Source organism: Pogoniulus pusillus, chromosome 11, assembly GCF_015220805.1.
Source record: "Pogoniulus pusillus isolate bPogPus1 chromosome 11, bPogPus1.pri, whole genome shotgun sequence".
NCBI classification, from domain to species: Eukaryota; Metazoa; Chordata; class Aves; order Piciformes; family Lybiidae; genus Pogoniulus; species Pogoniulus pusillus.
In genome coordinates, this window is record NC_087274.1 from 10,049,150 (window position 1) to 10,069,338 (window position 20,189).

At 52.6% G+C, this 20,189-nt stretch overlaps 1 protein-coding gene across 2 annotated transcripts; it reads left to right on the plus strand.

Moving 5' to 3' along the window:
• The first annotated feature begins 652 nt into the window (after positions 1–652).
• Positions 653–14,103, plus strand: ST6GALNAC1 (ST6 N-acetylgalactosaminide alpha-2,6-sialyltransferase 1). Of its 2 annotated transcripts, XM_064150944.1 has the most exons (10): positions 796–876; positions 1,882–2,027; positions 4,041–4,671; positions 8,156–8,324; positions 8,521–8,692; positions 9,190–9,328; positions 10,196–10,296; positions 11,093–11,182; positions 12,438–12,537; positions 12,906–14,103. In XM_064150944.1, the coding sequence occupies exons 2-10, from the start codon at positions 1,924–1,926 to the stop codon at positions 13,074–13,076; spliced, it is 1,677 nt and encodes a 558-aa protein (XP_064007014.1). In that variant the 5' UTR covers positions 796–876; positions 1,882–1,923; the 3' UTR covers positions 13,077–14,103. The 2 variants fall into 2 exon arrangements, with proteins under 2 accessions (XP_064007013.1, XP_064007014.1); XM_064150943.1 differs by lacking the exon at positions 1,882–2,027 and having other exon boundaries at positions 653–876.
• Positions 14,104–20,189: the final 6,086 nt, after the last annotated feature.

The window sequence follows — 20,189 nt, forward strand, 5'->3', positions numbered from 1 at the left end:
AAATGCTGCAGTGAAGTTTTTTCTGGTTGCCCTAAAGGGTGTCAGCCTTAGGAGAGAGGGAGGGGACTGCCTGGACTTTAACCCCTGTCCCCTAATGCTTGACCCCAGCACTAATCTGCCTTTGAACACGAGCCCCTCTGTCTGTGGTGGACTTGCAAGGAGTCTTTGACCTGTCTCAAAGCAATCACAAGGTAAAATGTCTGTATCTTGCCATCAGTCTCTGGGAGCAGAAGTTGCTACAAGCAGTAACTGCGTGAGGAAGAAAATAAAGATCTGCTTATGGTCATGCCTAGAATCTTGCCTGAGCCCTAGGGCAGATGGAAGTCTGAGAGATAATGTCTGTGATTGTAACTATGGGTGCTTCCATAATTCCCTCAAGTGTTCCCAGTGACCCTTCCACCAGATTAGAGGTAAATGGTTTCCTTCTTTCACTGGACTTAACCTCATTAAGGGAAATACAGGAAACTTCTCTTGCTTGCAGTAAAAAGCTTCTTCCTCCACTCTGCATTGCAATAGTGTGAGAGGGTGATAGAGGGGGAACAGTGAAAAGCTGCTGTCTTGTCTGGGACATTGGATCCACGTGCAGAGTGCTTGGGAACGCTGATAGCAAGGGTGTGCACATTCTGCTAAGAAAACACTAAGAGAAGACCCAGCCCACTCAGCCAGCGTACCTCTGGAGAGCACTGCCTAGCCAGCACCTCTGGGCAGCAGTAACAAAGCCTCTGCTGCTCTCAGGCATCTCACCATGTGGGTTTTCAGGAGAAGGCTTCCTAAAATTCCCAGAGCCTTCATCTGGTTCGTTGTTTTAGTAAACCTTTGTGTCTTCGTTGCTTATTTCAGCTCTTACTTTGGCCTGTCGAGGACAAGGATTTTCAGGTAAGAGACCTGCTTCCTTCTGGTAGGCACTGTCTGGGCAGAGTGCTTCTGCTCACTTTCTTTCTCTCTCTGTGTTTTTCCCCCTGACATTCACACTTCTGCTCTGAGTTAGGTGACCACATTGCTTCAGCAGACCACGTGGTGTGCAATCAGAGCACTGTGCTGGAAGATCCACAGTCAAAAACTTGCTCCTGCTGGCTCTCTGGTCTCCAATGCTTCCTCTTGTAGCTGGTTGAGAAAGCAGCTTTTGGTTTACTGCTGCTGCCTGGTTTCATGCTTTGGCACCACAGAGTATTTGCTTTTCCTGGTAGCTCCCTTCTGGACCTCATTCAGCTTGCACTACTGGGCACAGAATTTGGTGGGATACCTTTGAATCCTGAGCATCTTCAAGATCCAGTTCCTAGTATGTACATCCCTACAGAGGTGCTGCATGCTGAGAGAGCAGTGGCATGCAGACATGATCAGACATGGGCATTGTTTTTACAGAAGTGGTCCACTAAAGCCCCACAAGAATGGATGTGGAGGTGCAGTAAGATGTCTTGTCTTCAGCACTGCTGGCAAGAATCACTGCTCCTTGCATGAGCACAGCAGATATCTGAGCCTTCTCTACCATGAGCACAGCTCACCTAAGGGCTTGGTGCCCTGTGCTGTGTATAGGAAGCTCCACTCCTTAGCATCCTGCTGTGTATAGGAAGCTCCACTCCTTAGCATCCTCACCGTTCTCCCTGTGGTCCCAGCTTTCTCAGTGAGCTCATCTGGCTTGGCTTGGTGGGATTAGTTTCCAGCTGGACTGCTTGAGGCTGATGCTGTGGGGATGGGCAAGAGGGGCAAGGCTGGGCACACCTACACTTCTGAAAGTGGCATGAGTTTAGCTCAGCTCCAGTGAGTGGAGACCACATGTTAAGGACACCTAGCAATTTCAAGAGGTCAGAATCTGCAAGGGGGAGGCAGGGGGAAGGAAAGAAGGAGAGGAGGTGAAAAGAAATGCATTGTCCTTGATCACAGAGCTCATCAGTGGCAGAGAGATGGGACAAGAGCTGGCTCTCCATGCCCAGTTGCTTGAAGCCATTTCACTGTGTTGGAGTTTCACATAATGGATATCTCAATATTTATTGCAACTCCAGTAAACCACAAGCAGGCAAGAGCTGTGTGTGAGTATCTGTGTGTCAGTTCTGTTCCCCTGCTTTTATGTGTAACATAAAGTATACAAAGCAGCATTTTCGTGGCTTTATCTTTTATTTGTCCTGGGGGTTTGTAAATGGAGAGGAAAATGACAGTAAATGTCGTTGAGCTGCTGCAGTTGTTTGCCAGCTGGACTCTAGGGCCTGAAATTTAAGGAGCTGCTTTTACCATTTGGATTTTTAAATGCTGGTCAGGAGGGTCCTGTGTAGCCACAAGGGCTTGGCCAGGTGGATCTGACTGCAGGGAGCAAGGCTTAGGACGTGAAGGGCCCTGGGGTTTACATTTTGATCTCTGTTTGGCACAGGATTTGAAATTAAAGTGTAATAGAGCTGGGATGGAATCTGTGCCCTGCGAGACAGCACATGCAGAGAGTCTGGGCTGGGATTGGTTTGTCAACTTGTCCCCTTTCATTTGTCCTCTGCTCTTTGACAGCAACATTTCAATCATCTTAGAAACACAACAGAAAATCACCCAGGGACTGAAGATCTGCCTGAGCTACCTTACCCAATTTCTCATTCCTTAGAGTGTGCATAAAATCTTTCCTCTCATGAAGCAGCAAACAGTAACACAGATTCCTACATGAAGCACTACAGCAGAAATCAACTGCTGCATACCTGGCTGAAGCTGGCTAATGGTCCTGAAGGAGAGGCAGAGGAAGGGCTGATAAAACAATTTGCCACAAGCTCTTTTCCTCAGAAATGACGTTGGCAAAGTTCAAATATTTGCCTAATACAAAATGATTTTTGAAAGCCTCCTTAGCTGATCATTTCCTAATCACTTTGATGAATGCCATACTGCTCTGAAGCTCCAGCAGCACCTCAGCTGTTATCTGCAGCCTGCTATGTGCAGAGCTGCTTTTGTTTCCCCATTTATCACCTGGGAAGCAATCCACAGCTCTGAAACAAATGTGTCATGTGAACATGAGTGGGAAATCAGCCCCACATCTACGCTGCTTTACCTTGGAAAGCTTTGCTGTACAAAAAGGCTCAGCTGCAGACATTTTTTCACCTTCTTTTTCCTGTTCCACCCTCCAGCCATGTGCAGGTGGGAATCAAGGGCTGGGACAAAACCCTACCACTTCTGCTTTGAATTTGGGTTGGGTATTTTTCTTGCTGGGTTGCAGCCCAGTCCTGCTGCAGGTGGCTGTGCTGCTGGTGGCAGCTGTATCCTCCTGTGACATCCTTGTACCTGCTCCTCTCAACCGGGCAACAGAGCAGCTGCAACACTAGAGGTGATTGCAAATGCAGAGACTTTACATTATTAAGCTTCAGAGTGTATTTTAACAGCTTCAAAGTGCTTGTTTTCAGTTGTGTGCCTGGCAGGCACTGCTTGATGCCGTTGCATTAGCTGGCTGAGAGGGAGGAGAGTTAAAAATGCTTTGTGGCCCCTGGTGTTCAGGAAGTGATGTATGGTAACAAACTGAATTTCACTTCTTATTAGACTTCCCTTACTGAATTTGGTTCATCTCCATGCTCTCTTGCTGAAGCACTTGGCTCTGCTGGCAAAGAAGAGAGCCAGATGGCTGCCCTCATGGTGTGTGCCATGTACTGAGCTTGAGAGCTCCAAACCACTCCTGCCGTGCTCTGGGGACATTGCCAGGGGTGCTGCCCAGTGCTGGGCATAGCTATTCTCTGCTGGTTGCACTTAGTGCCAGTGTGGATGTTTCAGGAGCCAAGTGCTGAAGAGGAATGTGTGGCCTCTGAGGTTGGCTTAGTGGGGAGGTGAGCTGCATCAAGGCAGGATGGTGTGGGAAGCTGGATGATGCTTTGGTGGCAACGTTGAAAATGAAACAGAATTCACACAGCAGCCTGCAGAAACTCAGTGGCAGTTGCCAAGGTGAGAGTGTGGTGGTTGTGTGCAGTGGCTGCTGTGAAGCACAGAGAGGGGCTGAGAGTCAGGAGCACTAGAAATGGGCTGGAAGGTGTCCAGGGTTAAGTGGGAAGTGTTTGTGATGTGTCTGCTTTTCCTTTGATCGCATCCAGGCAATTGAGCATTTTCCAACGCGCCCAAGAGCTGCTACGAGTGGACACCCAAGAGCAGCAGGCTTTGAACTCTTCTGATAATGAGAACTCAAGGAGCTTTTTAATGGTGACTTCAGGGAGAGGCATCACAAGGCCCCAAAAAGGTATGGATGAGAGGACACCAAAGTGGGAAGGAAAGGAGGAGCAGAAGAAAATGATGGAGCCAGTTGCCAGCATGGAGGAAGCCAAGCAGAACACGACTGTGAAACCACCTTTTGAGCTAGAGGCAATCAGAAAGACAACAGTGAAAACAACCCTTAGGGTACTGGGAAAGGAGGAGGAGAAAACAACAGTGAGGGCAGCCCAAAGAGTGGAAGAAGCCAAAGAAAAGACAACACTGAAACCATTTCCTAGGGTGGAGGGAGCCAAGGACGAGACAACAGTGAAACCATTCACTGTCCTGAAGGGAGCTGATGAAAACAACCCATCCACAGACCAAACAAAGGCAAAAGAGCCTCCTGCAGCAGTGCAGACTGCAAGACCTGTGCCTGTAGTGACAGAACAGAAGAAGCTGAGGGCTGCTGACTTCAAGTCTGAGCCACAGTGGGATTTTGAGGACGAGTACCTGTTGGACACCTCATCTCCACCATCGGTAGGTGTGCTGGCCATGTGTGCTCACCAGGAACGATGCCTCCCTCTTGACCTCCTTTTCTGCTGTCTCTTGGGCATGCAGGTGCCTTTTGCAGTCAAGGATGATCTCCAAGCTGGTAGATCAACTCCTGGCTATATGCAGATGCTGCTGGGACCCAGAGAGGGAAACCTGTAAGTGTGACTTCAGTTAGCCTGGCCAGTCCTACACACATTTCCTTTGAAAGTCAGCCTGAGCTGACGCTTAGGTGCATCAGAACCTGAGGGCAATACCTCTCCTACATGTGCTACAAGGTGGTCCCACCAAGGGCACTTAGGCACAGAATGCAGCATAACTGTTCCGTGTGCTGTGGCACTCTAAGTGTCACACAGGTATGTCCCACTTAGTCTTGTGGTGCCCATGGGCAGGGATTAAGTGTCTGGCACTATGTGGCAGCTATCATACAGGTGTCCCATTTCTCACCTGATCTCTTGGGAAACTGAAAATCTCCATTTTCCATGAAGATTCAGCTTTACAGTCCCCAGTTTTGCCTTGATCTTTGTTTTATGTGGCCCCGTTAAAGGAAACAAGCAGGGTCATGGTGAGTGAGCAGGGATAGGAAGGTCTCCATGTGCTTGTTGCCCAAGCACACATGTGCCAAAGTCTAAAGTTTGGGTAGCAGTAGGACTTCAGTGACAGCTCTGCTGTGCCAGGCTGTGAAGAATGCTGCTGGCAGAGATGGTGAGGAATGTCTCAACGCACAGGAACAGAGGCTTGGTAGGAAAGTCAAAATAAGGTCAAAGAAAAAAGGTTAAATGAGGACTGGTAAGCATGTAGCTGCCTGCTCTGGAGACAGCAGGGTGGGGATTTGTCTCCTTTTGCAGATTTTGTGTCAATATTGGCACAAATTCAACTATGTGAACGTGTGTGCCCCAGTGGAGAAACCATGGTTAAAAGGTAACATTTTAACTGATCTGCTGGTTTCTTATCAACAAGACCAGAGTCTTTCCCAGCTGGTGCCAGCTGACCTTTACCACCCTGAGTGTAGACACCTGTAGCAAGTTCTTTACCCCTTCAGAGCCTCAGGGCTGGGATGGTCCAGCATGCCAGAGTGCTGCCTAGGCTTTTCTTGCTATGCATTGAGCCCTTATCACAGCAAAGCAAACACTCCACAACAGAGCTGACCTTCAACAAGTTTTGCCTTGTTCCTCTTAAATAGGAGTGGCTCCAGGGCCTGATCAGCAGAGGCAAAGTGTCTTGGTAGAGATGGAGGTGAGAATCTCACTTGTACCTGCCAAGCACCTGCACAGCTACAGCTTCAGAGTTTTCTTACAGATCCTGTTTGTTGAGACTGTTGTTCTGTGGGTTAGTTCTTGTGATCACCTCTGCCTGTGTGGGTCATGCTACTGATGTGATCTTCCAAAAGCATTTATTCTGGTGCCCACCATCAAGTTGTCCTGACAGCCAAGAAATTGAAAGCCTGCCTTTTTATTTTCTTTTATGCTCTGAACTCCTGTTCTGACTGTATCTTTGACCTTCCCCTTTTAGCTCTGGGGGTTTGGAAGTAATTTAAAATTGAATCTGAGCATCTCATCATTACTCAGGTCCAAGAGCAGAGCCTTTGGGAAAGTCAGAAACTGTCACAAAGTTCTCAGCAAGCAGATGGGGCAGGTGGTGGTGCACAGCACTGTGTCTGCCCTTCATCTGCTGGTAACTCTTTGTCAAACTCACCTAGAGCAGTTTACCCTGGCAGCCCTGTTGCTGGAAGGCTTGGACAGGAGGGTGACCCTCTCTGGAGTCTTTCTTTGTGGATGTAAGTGGCCTGCCACATGCTGCCCAAGCTTCTCATCCAATGAGCCACAGAGCACATGCAGCCAGCTTGGAAGTGCGGAGCAGGAGCTGGCAGAGAAATGTGAGACAACAGTTTGCAGCAGGAAGCTGAGAACATCTCCTACTGTAGCTGAGGCTGCAGAGCATCTGGTGTGCAGAACAGCTGAGACAGTGGGGAAAGCCCTTCCTCAGCATGGGAAAGAGGAGCAAATGCATTGCAGAAAGGGATCCAGACATTACATGTTGGGTCTCGCTCCCAAACCTGATCTCTGATGCTGCAGAGAGAGGGAGTGGCTGGAAGCACTCCCACCTCCCTCATTTCCTCCATGGTCAGACTTTCCCCTAGTTCTTTGGTACTGGTCCAGTCTACTGTGGTGGCAGAAGTAGTACCAAGCCTTGGACAGCTTGAGCAGGAAGGGAATGTCTCTGTCTTTGGACATGAAGTGTACTGCAAGTGAAATTATGCCAAGATGAAACCCTCTACAGTGCTCTTGCGGTTGCAGTCCTGTTGTGAGAGGCAGGATGAGGGTTGTCTGCTCAGACTGTGACCAGATTGTCATCCTCACCCGTAGCAGAGAGCCTGGCTCAGCCGTGGAGCACGCAGCAAGGCTTTGGCAATGCCATCTGGTCATTGCTGGGGATTTGAGATGGGAGTCCACTTGTCCTGTTTTGTCTTTCAGTAGGTCTTGCAGTAGATATTTGGGGGAGATGCCTAAGAAAGCAGAGCCCAGGTTGACTCAGTGGAAAATGCAGCATGGTAGAATTGATTGCTCTCCATCTGCACATCCAGCCCAGCTCCTGCCAGTTGCAGTGATACCCTTTGAGTTAGAGGACAAGCTGGCTTGGGTTTCCTTCTCAGCCACATGCACCTCTCTGGGTCTTTAATGATGTCAAAGATGCTTTTTCTTAGCTTACAAAAGACTGATAATAGAGATCTGATCTCATGTGTTCCTCAGTGTGTTTCTGATCACAGAACCATAGAATGTTAGGGGTTGGAAAGGACCTCCATAGATTGTTGAGTCCAACCCCCCTGCTAATGCAGGATCACCTCAGGCAGGCCACACAGGAGCACATCCAGATGGGCCTTGAAAGTCTAGAGGAGATTCCACAACCTCTCTGGGCAGCCTGCTCCAGGGCTACATCACCCTTACAGTAACGAAGTTTTTCCTCATTGCTGTGTTCCAGTTTGTGCCCATTGCTCCTCATCCTATCACAGGACACCACGGAAGAGATTGGCCCCTTCTTGCCACCCACCCTTCAGGTCTTTGTAGATCTCTGTGCTCTCTGAAGGCCAGGACCCTGTGAGGTGCATTGGCTGCAGCTTTATGTGGCAGGTTTAGGTTAGAACTCTTACAAACATTAATTTGTGTCACTTAATGAAGCCCAAGACTGCTAAAACTTGTGAGCATCACAGACCTGTTCTCAACAGGAAAGTCTCAGAGACCTGGAGTCACTCTGGCTTCCTTGTAGGTGGCTTTCCACCAGCTAGTTGTTGCTGTAGAGCTGAAGTGATGCCTCACGTTCATGATGATGCTGAGGGAAGTGGAGGATGCAGCAGTGGAGTTTCTGTGCTTCCTTCTGGCACTCTGCCACGCAGGCACACAGACACTGGCACTCACTCAGGTCCATCAGCTCCCTGCTCATCAGGCCTTACTGCTGTCTTATTGTGTTTTCCAAGACCTGCTCTGAATCAGTGAAGGCCAAAGCTGCCAAGTCTGAGTGGCTGCGAGATCTTTTCCTGCCCAACATCGTCCTCTTCACAGACAAGAGATACTTCAGTGACAGTGAGTGGAACCGCCTGGAGCATTTTGCACCTCCCTATGGCTTCATGGAGCTGAATTATTCACGTGAGTCCCTCAGGGCCTATCAGGATGGGACCATCAAATTCCCAACAGGAACCTTATGCTGAGTAGCTGGAGGTTTGCTGCATCTCCGTGTCAGAGGCATCAGGCTAGATGTGGATCTCGTGGTGGAAACTGTACTGCTTTCACTGTCCATCGCGAAGGCTCTTGGTGCTAACTCTCCACCATGTTTCCTTCTCAGTGGTGAAGGAGGTCATGTCCCTGCTGCCCCCAAATCCCCACCAGCAGCTGCTCCTGAGCAACAGCAACAGCAGCATGCCAACGTGCATCAGCTGTGCTGTGGTGGGGAACGGAGGAATACTGAATAACTCTGGGATGGGCCAGGAGATCGACTCTCATGACTACGTCTTCCGGTAAGGAGGTGCACAGCCACCTTGCCCTGGCTAGCAGAACACTGCAGCTGGGAGCAGCTTCACCTCTTCTAGTAGTGCACTGCCTCCCAAGTGCCAAGATGACTGATGGCAAGGAGGAGGTGAAAAAACAAGACAAGACTGGATGTTCAAGCAAAGCCTGGATGAGGCACTTAGTACCATGGTCTAGTTGATCGGACAGGGCTGGGTGCTAGGTTGGACTGGATGAGCTTGGAGGTCTCTTCCAACCTGATTGATTCTATGATTTTATTAACAAAAAGGATTTGGGAAGTTCCTAAATGCACAAGCAAGAGCCTGGGTTCACAGATGAGCCATGAAGAGCCATCTCCAAAGCAGTTGCTCTCTTGCAGATCAAGAGGTGTAAGCTCCAAATGGGCCTGATCCTCCCTTCCTGCAGACTAATGCTGTCTTTATAAAAACAGGGATGTGTTTTCAGGGCTCTCCTGCTAACTCTGCTCCCATTTCATTTCCTTGGCCAGGGTGAGCGGGGCTGTGATCAAAGGATATGAAAAGGACGTGGGGACAAAAACCTCCTTTTATGGATTCACAGCCTACTCTCTGGTGTCCTCTCTCCAGATCTTGGGACGCAGAGGCTTCAGCCAAATCCCACGAGGAAAAGTAAGTCAGATCCAGGCTGTGTGCACGTACAGCTTTGATGGGATGCTGTTGGTCTGGGACCTTCAGTTCTGAACTTGCCATGCGACAAAGCTGGTGAAGGGCCTGGAACACAAACCCTATGAGGAGAGGCTGAGGGAGCTGGGGGTGTGCAGCCTGCAGAAGAGGAGGCTCAGGGCAGACCTCATTGCTGTCTACAACTACCTTGTAGGGAGGATGTAGCCAGGTGGGGGGTGGCCTCTTCTCCCAGGCAACCAGCAACAGAACAAGGGGACACAGTCTCAAGTTGTGCTGGGAGAAGTACAGGCTGGATGTTAGGAGGAAGTTCTTCACAGGGAGAGCAATTGGCATTGGAATGGGCTGCCCAGGGAGGTGATGGAGTTGCCATCCCTGGAGGTGTTCAAGCAAAGCCTGGATGAGGCACTTGGTGCCATGGTCTAGTTGACTGGGTAGGGCTGGGGGATAGGTTGGACTGGATGATCTTGGAGGCCTCTTCCAACCTGCTGATTCTATGATTCTATGGTCTAGTTGACTGGGTAGAGCTGGGGGATAGGTTGGACTGGATGATCTTGGAGGCCTCTTCCAACCTGGTTAATTCTATGAGGAGCAAAGGGGTGGAACTGATTCTTCAGCCTTACTCTCAGAAGGTGTATTTGCAGTGGCAAGCTGCAGTCCAGCCCCAGCCTTTTGGCACGTAGAAGCAGCTGCATACCAGGTGTTATCTCCATTCTGCCCCTGTGGGATAGTTGAAAGCTGCAGAGCAAAGCTGTGTGTGTGAGAAGCTGAGTGAGCCTAGATGCCTGCTTGCTTTTTGCTGCTAAAGGTCGTCCCTCTCCTGTGCCGCTCACTAATGCTCACTTGTTTTCTTAGCACATCAGGTACATTCACTTCCTGGAGGGAGCTAGGGACTACGAGTGGCTGAAGGCTCTTCTGCTGAACAAGAACATCAGGAAAGGATTCCTGAACCACAGGTAAAGCAAACTGGCCCCACCTCTACACCCCTGAGCCTGGAGCTCTTTGTTGTGCTATTTTGCTCTCCATAGTGTTCAGCCCTACTGAGGAGCAGGTCAGTGCAGAGACAGGCTAAAGCCTCCCTCCCCTGGCAGATTTGTCTGGCCAAGTATCTTAGTTCTTCCACAGCTCTGAGGAGCTGTTACCAATGCACCTCCTTCCCTGAGCAGCTGGCCTCAGTGATGTGTGGCCAGAGCCTGGAGGGAGCTTTGTGGTCCTCTGGGGTCAACACTTACTATTATCTGGTCTGGTATCTGTACCTGGTGGCTTGGTACCATGGATGAAGGCCTGGTTCTGCCAGTTCTTGTCTGTACAGAATCCCAGTGTGGTGGGGGTTGGAAGGGACCTCTGGAGATCATCTAGTCCAATACTGAAGCAGGACCATCCAGAGCACGGATCACATCCATGCAGATTTGGAAATCTCTCCAGAGAAGGAGGCCACAACCTCCTGGGCAGCCTGTTCCAGGGCTCCAGCACCCTCACAGCGAAGAAGTTTTCCCTCATGCTTAGGAGGAACTTCCTGTGTTCCAGTTTGTGCCTGCTGCCCCTTGTTACATGCAGACATGCTCCTGTCTCCTGTCTTTCATCCCTGATCTCTTCCGCTGTACTGCACACAGGTTGTGGAGGCTTTGTCATCATCAGGAAAACATGAGTGCTTGTGGTTCTTCTCTCATCACCAAGTGCATCATGGCTGATGCTTTCTGGATGTGATGAGAAACAGGAGCTTGTCCTGAGTCTTCCCATTCCTGTCCTTAGGCTGAAGCCCCGGGAGAGGTTTGATGAAGATTTCACCATGGACAAATACCTGGTGGTTCACCCTGATTTCCTCAGATACATGAAAAACAGGTGAGCTGGGGACTCTGTGCTCTAGGGAGCTTATTTTTTTCTGTCCACCACCATTTCTCTCTGCCCCTGGGCTCTGTCCTCCCAACTCTCTCCCTTCTAACTGCACCTTAGCCCTACCAGCAGGCTGGGGCTGAGCTTCATCAGTGGGCAGTCAGTGAAAATTCTCTGTGGTGCTGCAGTGGGACTTAGGTGTCCAACATCTGTAAGCTGGAGAGGCAATAGCTGTTGGACAGTTTGGCTTTCTGCATCCAAAAGAGGTCCTGGTCCACAACTTGAGCTGTGTGAAGAGTTGCTAAAGTGCAGAAGAGTTGAAATAGTTCAGGACCAGCCTTTTTTTCCTGTAGCCTATTGCTTAGTACCTTGGAGGAAGGCTCTGTAACAGCCCTTCTCTCCCAAGATCCCAGATTTGGGAGGTTGGTTGTGCCCTCAAACCTGCTAGTGGGTACTTCTTCAGGATCCTTTGTGCCTGGCCTGCCTGCTGCTCTGTGCCTCTCCAGTCCTTTTCACAGGCTTGCTGGACACTGTTGTTGCAAGATCTGCCAGCCATGGGCCACACGTGAGCAAGAGATGTAAGAAGAAGAGCTCCTGTTGTGCCCTGCTTTGGCTGTTTGCCCTTCAGCCTCCTTGAGAGCCAAGTTGCAGCTTCTCTGAGAGAAGGCAAAAGCAGTGCCAGATGGCTTGTACCTCCCTGCTCATTCTGCAGTCTCCCTTCTGACTTGGGTCCTTTCCAAGGCCAAGAGGATTCAAATGGTCTCTTTTTTCCTGGTCTGGACTCCTACCTTCCTAACAACTGCTGGCATAAACCCCTACAGCTCCTAGTGGCTTTTGTGACCTTCCTCTCCACCCTTTCCTATGTCTCATTTGCCTCTTACATTTAAATGGTGAGCAGGATATCCCAGGAAGCCTCAAGGCTTCTTCTGCCCTGCAAGACAGAGGACAGATTTAAGAGTGGGCTACTGGATCCTTTCATCCACCTTCTCTTTATTCCCACTGCCTCAAGCCTGCCACTTCCATAAAGCTGGGCCAGAGCTGGGCATAGGTTGCAGTGCAGGTGCTGGAGCTTTCTGGGCTGGCTTTGTGCTTTCTGAGCATGCAGCAGTGCCCTCACATGTGGGCAGGTTCCTGGCTGCTCCAAAATGGCCACGAACTGCTACAAGGAGGGAAGATACTACAGGGATCACAGAGGGGCAAGGCCTGCCCAGCTCAAAGCACCACACCCAGCAACTGCTCTCTGCATTTTTCTCTCCTGCTGCAGGTTTCTAAAATCCAAAAGCCTGAGGAGGCCCTACTGGAGGCTGTACAGACCCACGACAGGAGCCTTCCTGCTGCTGACTGCCCTCCACCTTTGTGACCGGGTAAGGCACCATGATTCTTGCACCCAGCACTGACTGAAATGGGGGGTATGAAAATGGGGCAGAACAGAGGTGGCTCCAACTCTGCCTTGAGGGTATTTGGGTTCTTGTCAGCTGTGAAGGAGCTGACTGAAGGCTAGAGAAACAGCTGCAAAAGAGTTCACATAGAGGCTGTGAAGCTGCTGTAGCCTGAGAGCTGTTCTGCCACTAAGGGAAGAAGTGAGAGGACAGCAGAGCTCTCTGGGGCCAGTCTTCATAGTCTGGTCCTTCTGGAGGAAGGAGTCCTGACTGGCACCCTGTGCTCCCTGCAGTTTGGGAGCTGTGTCTTGCATTTCTCTTGACTCCCTCCATCCTTGCTACCTGTCTCCCAGGTGAGTGCCTATGGCTACATCACGGAGGGGCATGAGAAGTACTCGGATCACTACTACGACCTGAGCTGGAAGCGCCTCGTGTTCTACTCCAACCACGACTTCAACCTGGAGAAACGGGTCTGGAAGAAGCTCCACGATGAGAATATCATGAAGCTTTACCAGAGATCCTGAGTGCATGACAAGGGCCATTGCCTGGGAGATCTCCACACCTCCTCACTGGGAATGGAACAGGACCACCAGAGGCTTGCTTAGCTTTGGCCTTCTGGGCACGTTTCATTCCTACAGAGATACTTCCCTCCTTCAACACCTCTGTTCTCTCACAGTGTTTCTACCAATGTGCAAATGCTGCAGACCAGGAAAAACAGCAAGAAAATGCAGCACCAGCAACAAAAAAGTCCCACCTGGCTGTGCTGCAAGAGCATTGGTGATGGTTGTAGGCACTGATGCTGGGGGAGGAGGACTCAGGATAAATCTGGGTAGCAGGTGGTCCAGTGTCCTGCATCTTCATCCAAGCTTTCTCTCTTTGCAAGGAGGTGCTCCTCGGGCTGGAGCTGCTCCAGTTCTGGGTGGATCTCTTCAAGTGCTGGTGCCCATCATAGAGTTGGGTGTATTGGCTAAGCAAGCTCCCTCAGCAGCCAGTGGATGGAGCTGGACACACAGATCCTGTCTTAGGTTGACTTAATTCCTGAAGGTGCTGCTCTTGCTCTGCTCTCTGCAGATGGCAGGGATGGACTGGACACTCCTAGGTGAGAGAGGATGAGTCTCACTTCTGCTTCACAGCATGGCCTCGTCATGACACCACCAAAGGAGCACCACCCTCAGCTCAAGGGCAGATAAATGCTCTCTGTGGTACAGCAGGCATGCAGGACTCAATGCCTCTCACTCAGGACATCCCCTCTCCTGTGTGTGAGAGGGTTCACTCCAGGCTGTGTGAATGTCGTCGTGATCCTGGTATGCCAAGTCCATGTTTAATTGGGTTCTGGCATGCTTGGCTCCTGCCTGTGCCTGGAGCACTGTGTTTGTCCTTTAGCTGGGGGAGGTAGGAGCTCTCCAAGTCCAATGATGGATGCTTTCCATCTTTGCTGCTAGATGGAGTGCCTATGCCTCATCATACTGAGAGGAGCCCAGTTGCAGCCAGCAAGACTGCCCTTCTGAAGGGGGTTTAGCAGGCAAAATAAATGGCAACGTTTTTGGCCAAGCTCAGTTTCGTTTCTTTGTTCAGAGTGAGTCCAAAGCTGCTACTTTAAAGGCCGAGGTGTGGGCCAGCAAGGCTGGGACAGGGCAGAACTGAATGCTGATGACAATACCTCCCTCTGCAGGTGCTCTGTAGCTTGTGTGAGCACACCTGAGCATCCTCCACTTGTTCACCTTGCTGTTGGGGGATGGGGATCAGAGCTGCCAAGCCCTTCCCCGAGGAAGTGGATAAACACCTGGTGCGTTTGTCCTTGCCCCAGCCACTATTGCCCAGGTAGATGCTGAAGACAAAAGCATGAAAGGCTGTCTGTTTCCCACCAAATAAAAAGCACTCCAGGCAGGTCCAGTGGATCCCCCATGGTTCACCAGGCTCGGGGTTGGAGCTCAGCTGGACCTGGTCTGGCTATCAGAGGTTTTCCTGTTGTGTGGCATTTCTGCTGGGGGCAGCAGCATCTGCAGGAACCCCCCAGGCCCCAAGAGAGGCATTTCAGTGTGGATTATCAGCAGAGTTGCTCAGGCCTGATTTCCTTTGTCCCATTTTCCCTAGAGCTGTGGAGAGGACAGGTAGGTTCTTTTGTGTCACTGGGCTTGTTTGCAAGGGACACCCTCCCACCCAGTGACAATCTAAGTGAAGAATTTGGCTTCTCTGAGAGAGGCTGCAACCTGCACTGCCTGCTCTGCCCATGCAAGCCCTGCAGAGCCCCTGGGAGCAGGGAGCTATCTGGAATAACTGTTGGGAATGTTTGGAAGGATGTACACAGCCCTGTCTGAGCACCAGACCCAGTGGGCTTTGGAGCACACCAAAAATCCTCCTTGAGCAGCAAACAGCCTCTCCATGAAGGAGGAGCCTGATGGAAGCTTGTCCCACACTGAAGCTGACTGGAGACAAACTCTAGCAGTGCCCATAAGCTGTGGAGCCTACTAGGTGGTGGTGGCTGTGCATGCCTGTTGTCCCCTGTCCCCAGACCCTGCAGCCCTCCCTGCCCAGCCCTCCCTCAGCTGGGCTCTCGGTGGGCCCGAGGCAGCTTTGTTCCCTGCCCATGCGTCAGGCCGTACCAAATTGCTGCGGGTTGCTTAGTGACCAGCTCCACACGGGCATTCTTCCTGCCTGAATGGGGCTTTTCTCCTCCCAAGAACTTGGAAGAAGTTTTTTCTTAGACCCTTTCCCTTCCCCCTCCTTCCCCTTTGTTTCCCTCTCCTCTGGGAAGTGGGATGGTGCTGAGTCCTGCCAAGCAACAGGATCACAGTGGGCAAGGAGGCTTTGGGGATGGGCTGGCAGCCCCCAGCTCCTCTCTGCAGCTGAGGTGCCCCAGAGTCACAGGAAGGCAACTTCCCAGGAGGCTTTTCCCACCAGCAGAGCCTGTTCCCTCCAGGCTTTCCTCTCGGCTCAGCTGGTGCAGTTTGATGTTATGAGGTGGCCTTGGCTTCAGAAGGGTCTTTGCTGTGCTCTGGAGTTGCCCAACGAACTCAAACCCACACCCTCTCTGGCCCCACAAATGTGCCTCTGACCTGGTGGTCCCTTTCACCACCTCACATTGCTCCTGTGCCCCATGCACCAGGGCATGCCAGGTGTGACACAACAGGGACACATCCCCTACAGCATCTTGCCAGAGCCACCTGCAGCATCAGGTCTGGAGCAGCTATGGGAAGTCAAGAGGGTTTGGAGGTGGCACTTCCCAGACAGCTTCTAGCCTGGCACCAGCTAGTGTGGCAAAGCCCACAGAGGGAACCTACAGCTAGAGCAGCCTTGGTGAGAGCCAGCATTTGGGGGCTGGGTGAGTCCTCCAGGCAGTGCCATAGTGCTGGGCCACACCAAATGTCCTCTTCCAGGTCCTTGCAGCTGGCAGGCCAGCAGGATTGTCCCAGTGCCAGCAGGTGGCAGCTCCTGTTCAAGGACTTACCATCATGGTGCTGCATCTGGCACATCCAGGTCTGGCACAGGCTGAGCGCCACACAGCCCTGCAGCTGCCCACACTGCATCAGCGTTGTCCCCAGTGTCCTTCATCCTCAGCTGCCCGAGGTTTGGTGACCCAGGAGCTCCCCGGGGTCTGCAGGGACAAGCACAGAGGAGGTTTGGTACCTGCAAGTGTCACTCTTGCAGCTGCAAAGCATGTGCCAAGGGGCAGCCTCAGCTTGTGCAGTGTGGCATGGGACTGCTCCTCCTGTGGGGACACAACACCCCCTGCCAGCCAGGAGCTTCAGGCTCTGCCAGAGACCTCTGACTGGGTGAGGAAATGCACAGTGGTGTTCCCAGAAGCTGCTGTTGCATCAGCCCTGGGTTTTGGGGAAGCTGCTGGTGAGTGTCATAGCCACTGGCACAGCTGTGCCCAGCTCCTCCTGAGGTTCCCCAAGAGTTAACAACCTTTAAGATGTTCCCTGCCAGCTTGTGGGAAACAAGTCCACCTGTGAACCAGCAGCTCCTGTGGTGTCAACTTCCTGGCAGGGCTTCAGCTCTTGTTTGGTTTCCATCTCTTCCCTTTCTATGGTGACTGCTCCTCTGTCCATCAGAAGCAGGAACCATGTCCTATTTTCACAGGCATGTGGCCACTCAGCTGGGGCTGGGGCCAAAGCAGGAGAAAGCAGATGGGGACCTGATGGACTGGGGGATGGAGGTGCATCTCCTGGATGAATGAGTGATGCAGAGCTCATCTCCACCCTGTTTATGCTCGGCCCAACCTGCTTTCCAGAGCCTGGGCTGAGCAGACACAGAGGTGAGATGGACTCCACACCATGTCCTGGGGCTCGGTATGTCTGCTGGTGCTGGCAGGCAATGCCAAACCCAAGCAGGGTGTGGAGAGAGCCACTCTTCTCCCCAGGCAAGAAGCCAAGACTGGGCACCAGTAGCTGACTGGACGCTGTGGGAGCATGGCAGAGGCTTGTGCCCAGTCGAGGTCAGCACAAGCTCCCTGTGCTGGTCACTGACATAAACAGCAATTTGTGTCCCTAGCTGCAGAGGGTTGGGGCCGTTGCTGCTCAGTGTGTGTGGGGGGAGGGTTCACCCTCCTCATCTCCGCTGTGGGACCTTTTCCTTTGGCTGGGGATGTGGCGGCAGGGAAATCCAGTCGGACCAGAAAGGCTATTGATAATGGGGGAGGGAGAACAAGATAAAGGAGCAGCCCATGGCTTTGTTGTGCAAAAGGCACCAGATGACCTCCCAGCACCTCCCCTGCAGCGAGCCTTTGATCTCCAGGTGCTGGAGCAGGGCCCTGCAGGCAAACAGCTCCTGGGGGGTACAGCAGCCTCTGCTTCCCACGCCGAGGGGTTGAGGGGGGGGTCTGCATTCCTCTGCCAGGCTGGGCAGGGCAGGAGGACCCCGGGTGCTGTAGAGCTTTCCCAGCTTGGCCTGATCCAGCCCTCGAGGGGGTAAAATCCTGCAAAGACACTTGCTGGGTCCTGAGGACATCCCAAGACTCCTTCAGCAACCATACAGCATCAGGTGGGACTGCACAGGTGAACAAGGAGCTGGTGCCCACCCACACTCAGGGACAGTGTCCCCACTCTCCAGCTGTGAGCTTTGGGGACAGAGCTTGGCCCAACCCCGACAAGGCACTGAGGTGCTGGGAGGGTGTCCAAGGAAGAGTGGTGGAGCTGGTGAAGGATCAGGTCTAGAGCTGAGGAACTGAGGCCATGCAGCCTGGAAAAGGAGGCTGAGGGGAGACCTCATTGCCCCTTACAACTCCCTGAAAGGAGGCTGAAGCCGGGTGGGGGTCAGTCTCATCTCTGAAGTGACAAGCAATAGGAGGAGGAAATGACTTCGGGTTGCACCAGGAGAGGTTTAGGTTGGACATGAGGCTTGGCAAAGCCTTGGGACGGGCTGCACAGGGCAGTGATGGAGTCCCCATCCTTGGAGATGTTCAATAGCTATGGAGATGTGATGCTGAGGGACGTGGTTTGGTGGTGACCTGGCAGTGCTCAGTTAACGGATTTGATGCTCTTAAGGGTTTTTTCCAACCCAAACGATTCCATGACCCCGCCCCGCAGGGCTCATGTGGCTTTGCGCAGACCGCTCCTGCGTTTCAGCAGCCCTCAGGGGCTGTTTGCGCTGCTGAGAAGAGGGCAGGATCAGTCCGCATCTGCTCCCCCTGCTTCAGAGGCAGCACGAAGAGGGCCGGCACAGTTTGCGTTGTCACCCTGGTTTCTCCAAGGTGTTTCCCAGCTCTGCATTCCTCCATGGCATAACCTGGGGCTCATTCCTGGCAGAGAGGGGATGGCCTTCAGACTGTGTGTTCAGCTTATCTCACCTGGCCAACGGTCCAGGGTTGACCAACGGCTCTGCCGTGCGCAGACATGTCTGCGATAAGAGCCGGGCTGGGCCCCGGCAGCGCCGAGGGCAGCCACTCAGCTCAGCTTACTACCGCCGCACCGGAGGTCCTCCCCTGCCCCCCCAGCCCGCGGCTCATCCCCAGGACCTTCCCGCCGTCGCAGAGGGCAGGAGGGGACTAAAGGTGTGTGTCCTCGATGGGCCACCTGCTGCCAGTCTGGCACAGAGGCGGGGCCCCGCTTCTCCGTGGAAACGAGCCCCAAGCATCCACACACCCCCCCCCCCCCCCCCCATCCCCTGCCTTCGGTTGCGGTACCGCCTGAAAACCCAAGTGAAGACCATCGGGTGGCCATCCGCGGCACCAGCCTGAGTGCGGGCAGGAGCTGCTGCTGCCCCCCGCTCCTGCGGGGGACGCGGTGAGAGGGAGGCTGGCAGAGGCCAGCCCTCGCTGCCCGGCCGGGAAGGGGCTGCGCTGCGCCGCAGCCCCCCGAGACATCCGCGGAGGGGCTGTGCGTGCCCGGGGGGCCCTGGCTTCGCAGGCGGCCGCATGGCACAGCCGCGCAGTTCCCGCGGCCAGGTCTGCGTTTCAGGGAAATTTCCCACCGGCAGCTTTTGTGGGCGTTTTCCTGAACGCCGCCTCTGACCTGTGCCGGGAGAACTAGGATGGGTAAAGAAATCCTCCGGGAGATCTGGGGAGACCGAGAGGTAATGGGGGTTTCTAAATGTCTGAGGGCTGAGGGTCAGGAGAGGGGGGACAGGTTCTGCTCACTTGCTCCCTGGGATAGGGTAAGGAGCCATGGATGGAAGCTGCAGCACAGGAGGTTCCACCTCAACACAAGGAGGAACTTCTTTACTGTAAGGGTCACAGAGCACTGGCACAGGCTCCCCAGAGAGGCTGTGGAGTCTCCTCCTCTGGAGACTTTCAAGGCCTGTCTAGATGCATTCCTCTGTGACCTGAGCTAGGTTGTATGGTCCTGCTCTGGCAGGGGGGGTGGATTGGATGATCTCCTTGGGTCCCTTCCAATCCCTAACATCCTGAGATCCTGTGATCCTTTTCTTCTCCAGCTGGCCAGTCGATCATGGCAAAGACCACAAGCTTTTTCCTCCACCAACCCTTGGCCAGCAGCCAGCTGGTGCAAAATGTGCTCTCTTTCCTCTCTCTTCCCTCTAGCCGTGTGGATGAGCCTGGGGTTTTGTTTCCAAGAAGTAATCACTGGAGTAAAAAGCCTGAGCTAAAAATGATACTTGCTGGTTTCCATTGTAATTTCTTCTCAGTTCTCTTCCTGATCTTTATTTGGCAACTGTCATCCTAAAGGGTTTTCACACTTCTGAAAGTTCTGAATAAGCACCACTTAATGTCGGGGCAGGGGCCAAAATGCATTGTAGCACAGAACAAGCGGAGCAGATGAAGAACTGTGCATCTCATTTGCACCCCTTTGGGGAAAAAAAAACCCCACCACCCAGCAGAAGAAAACCATCGATCACGGAAACAGGGAGAGGAGAGAGGAACCAGCTCCTCCCTCCCTCCATCCCTCTGGCCAAATGCACCAGAGCTGCCACTCAGCAGCGTTTGCATAATTAGGCCATAAATGTCTCAGGGTGGCAAATTCCTGGCTTTCCCCAGGTCATTCAGATCTGGAGCAGGCTGCCCGGGATGGGGGTGGGGAATGTGTGTGCGTGTGTGTGTGTGTGTGTGTGTGTGTGTGTGTGTGGAGTCTCCCTCTCTGGAGATATTCAAGACCTGCTTGGATGCTTTCCTGTGTGACCTGATACGGATAATCCTGCTCTGCAGGGAGGTTGGACTGGATGATCTTTGGAGGTCCCTTCCA

Coding starts and splice junctions, on each gene's coding strand:
- ST6GALNAC1 (XM_064150943.1), top strand. CDS start 746: ATGTGGGTTTTCAGGAGAAGGCTTCCTAAAATTCCCAGAGCCTTCATC. Junction 8,693..9,189: donor TCTCATGACTACGTCTTCCG/GTAAGGAGGTGC, acceptor TTCCTTGGCCAG/GGTGAGCGGGGCTGTGATCA. Junction 12,538..12,905: donor CCCTCCACCTTTGTGACCGG/GTAAGGCACCAT, acceptor CCTGTCTCCCAG/GTGAGTGCCTATGGCTACAT.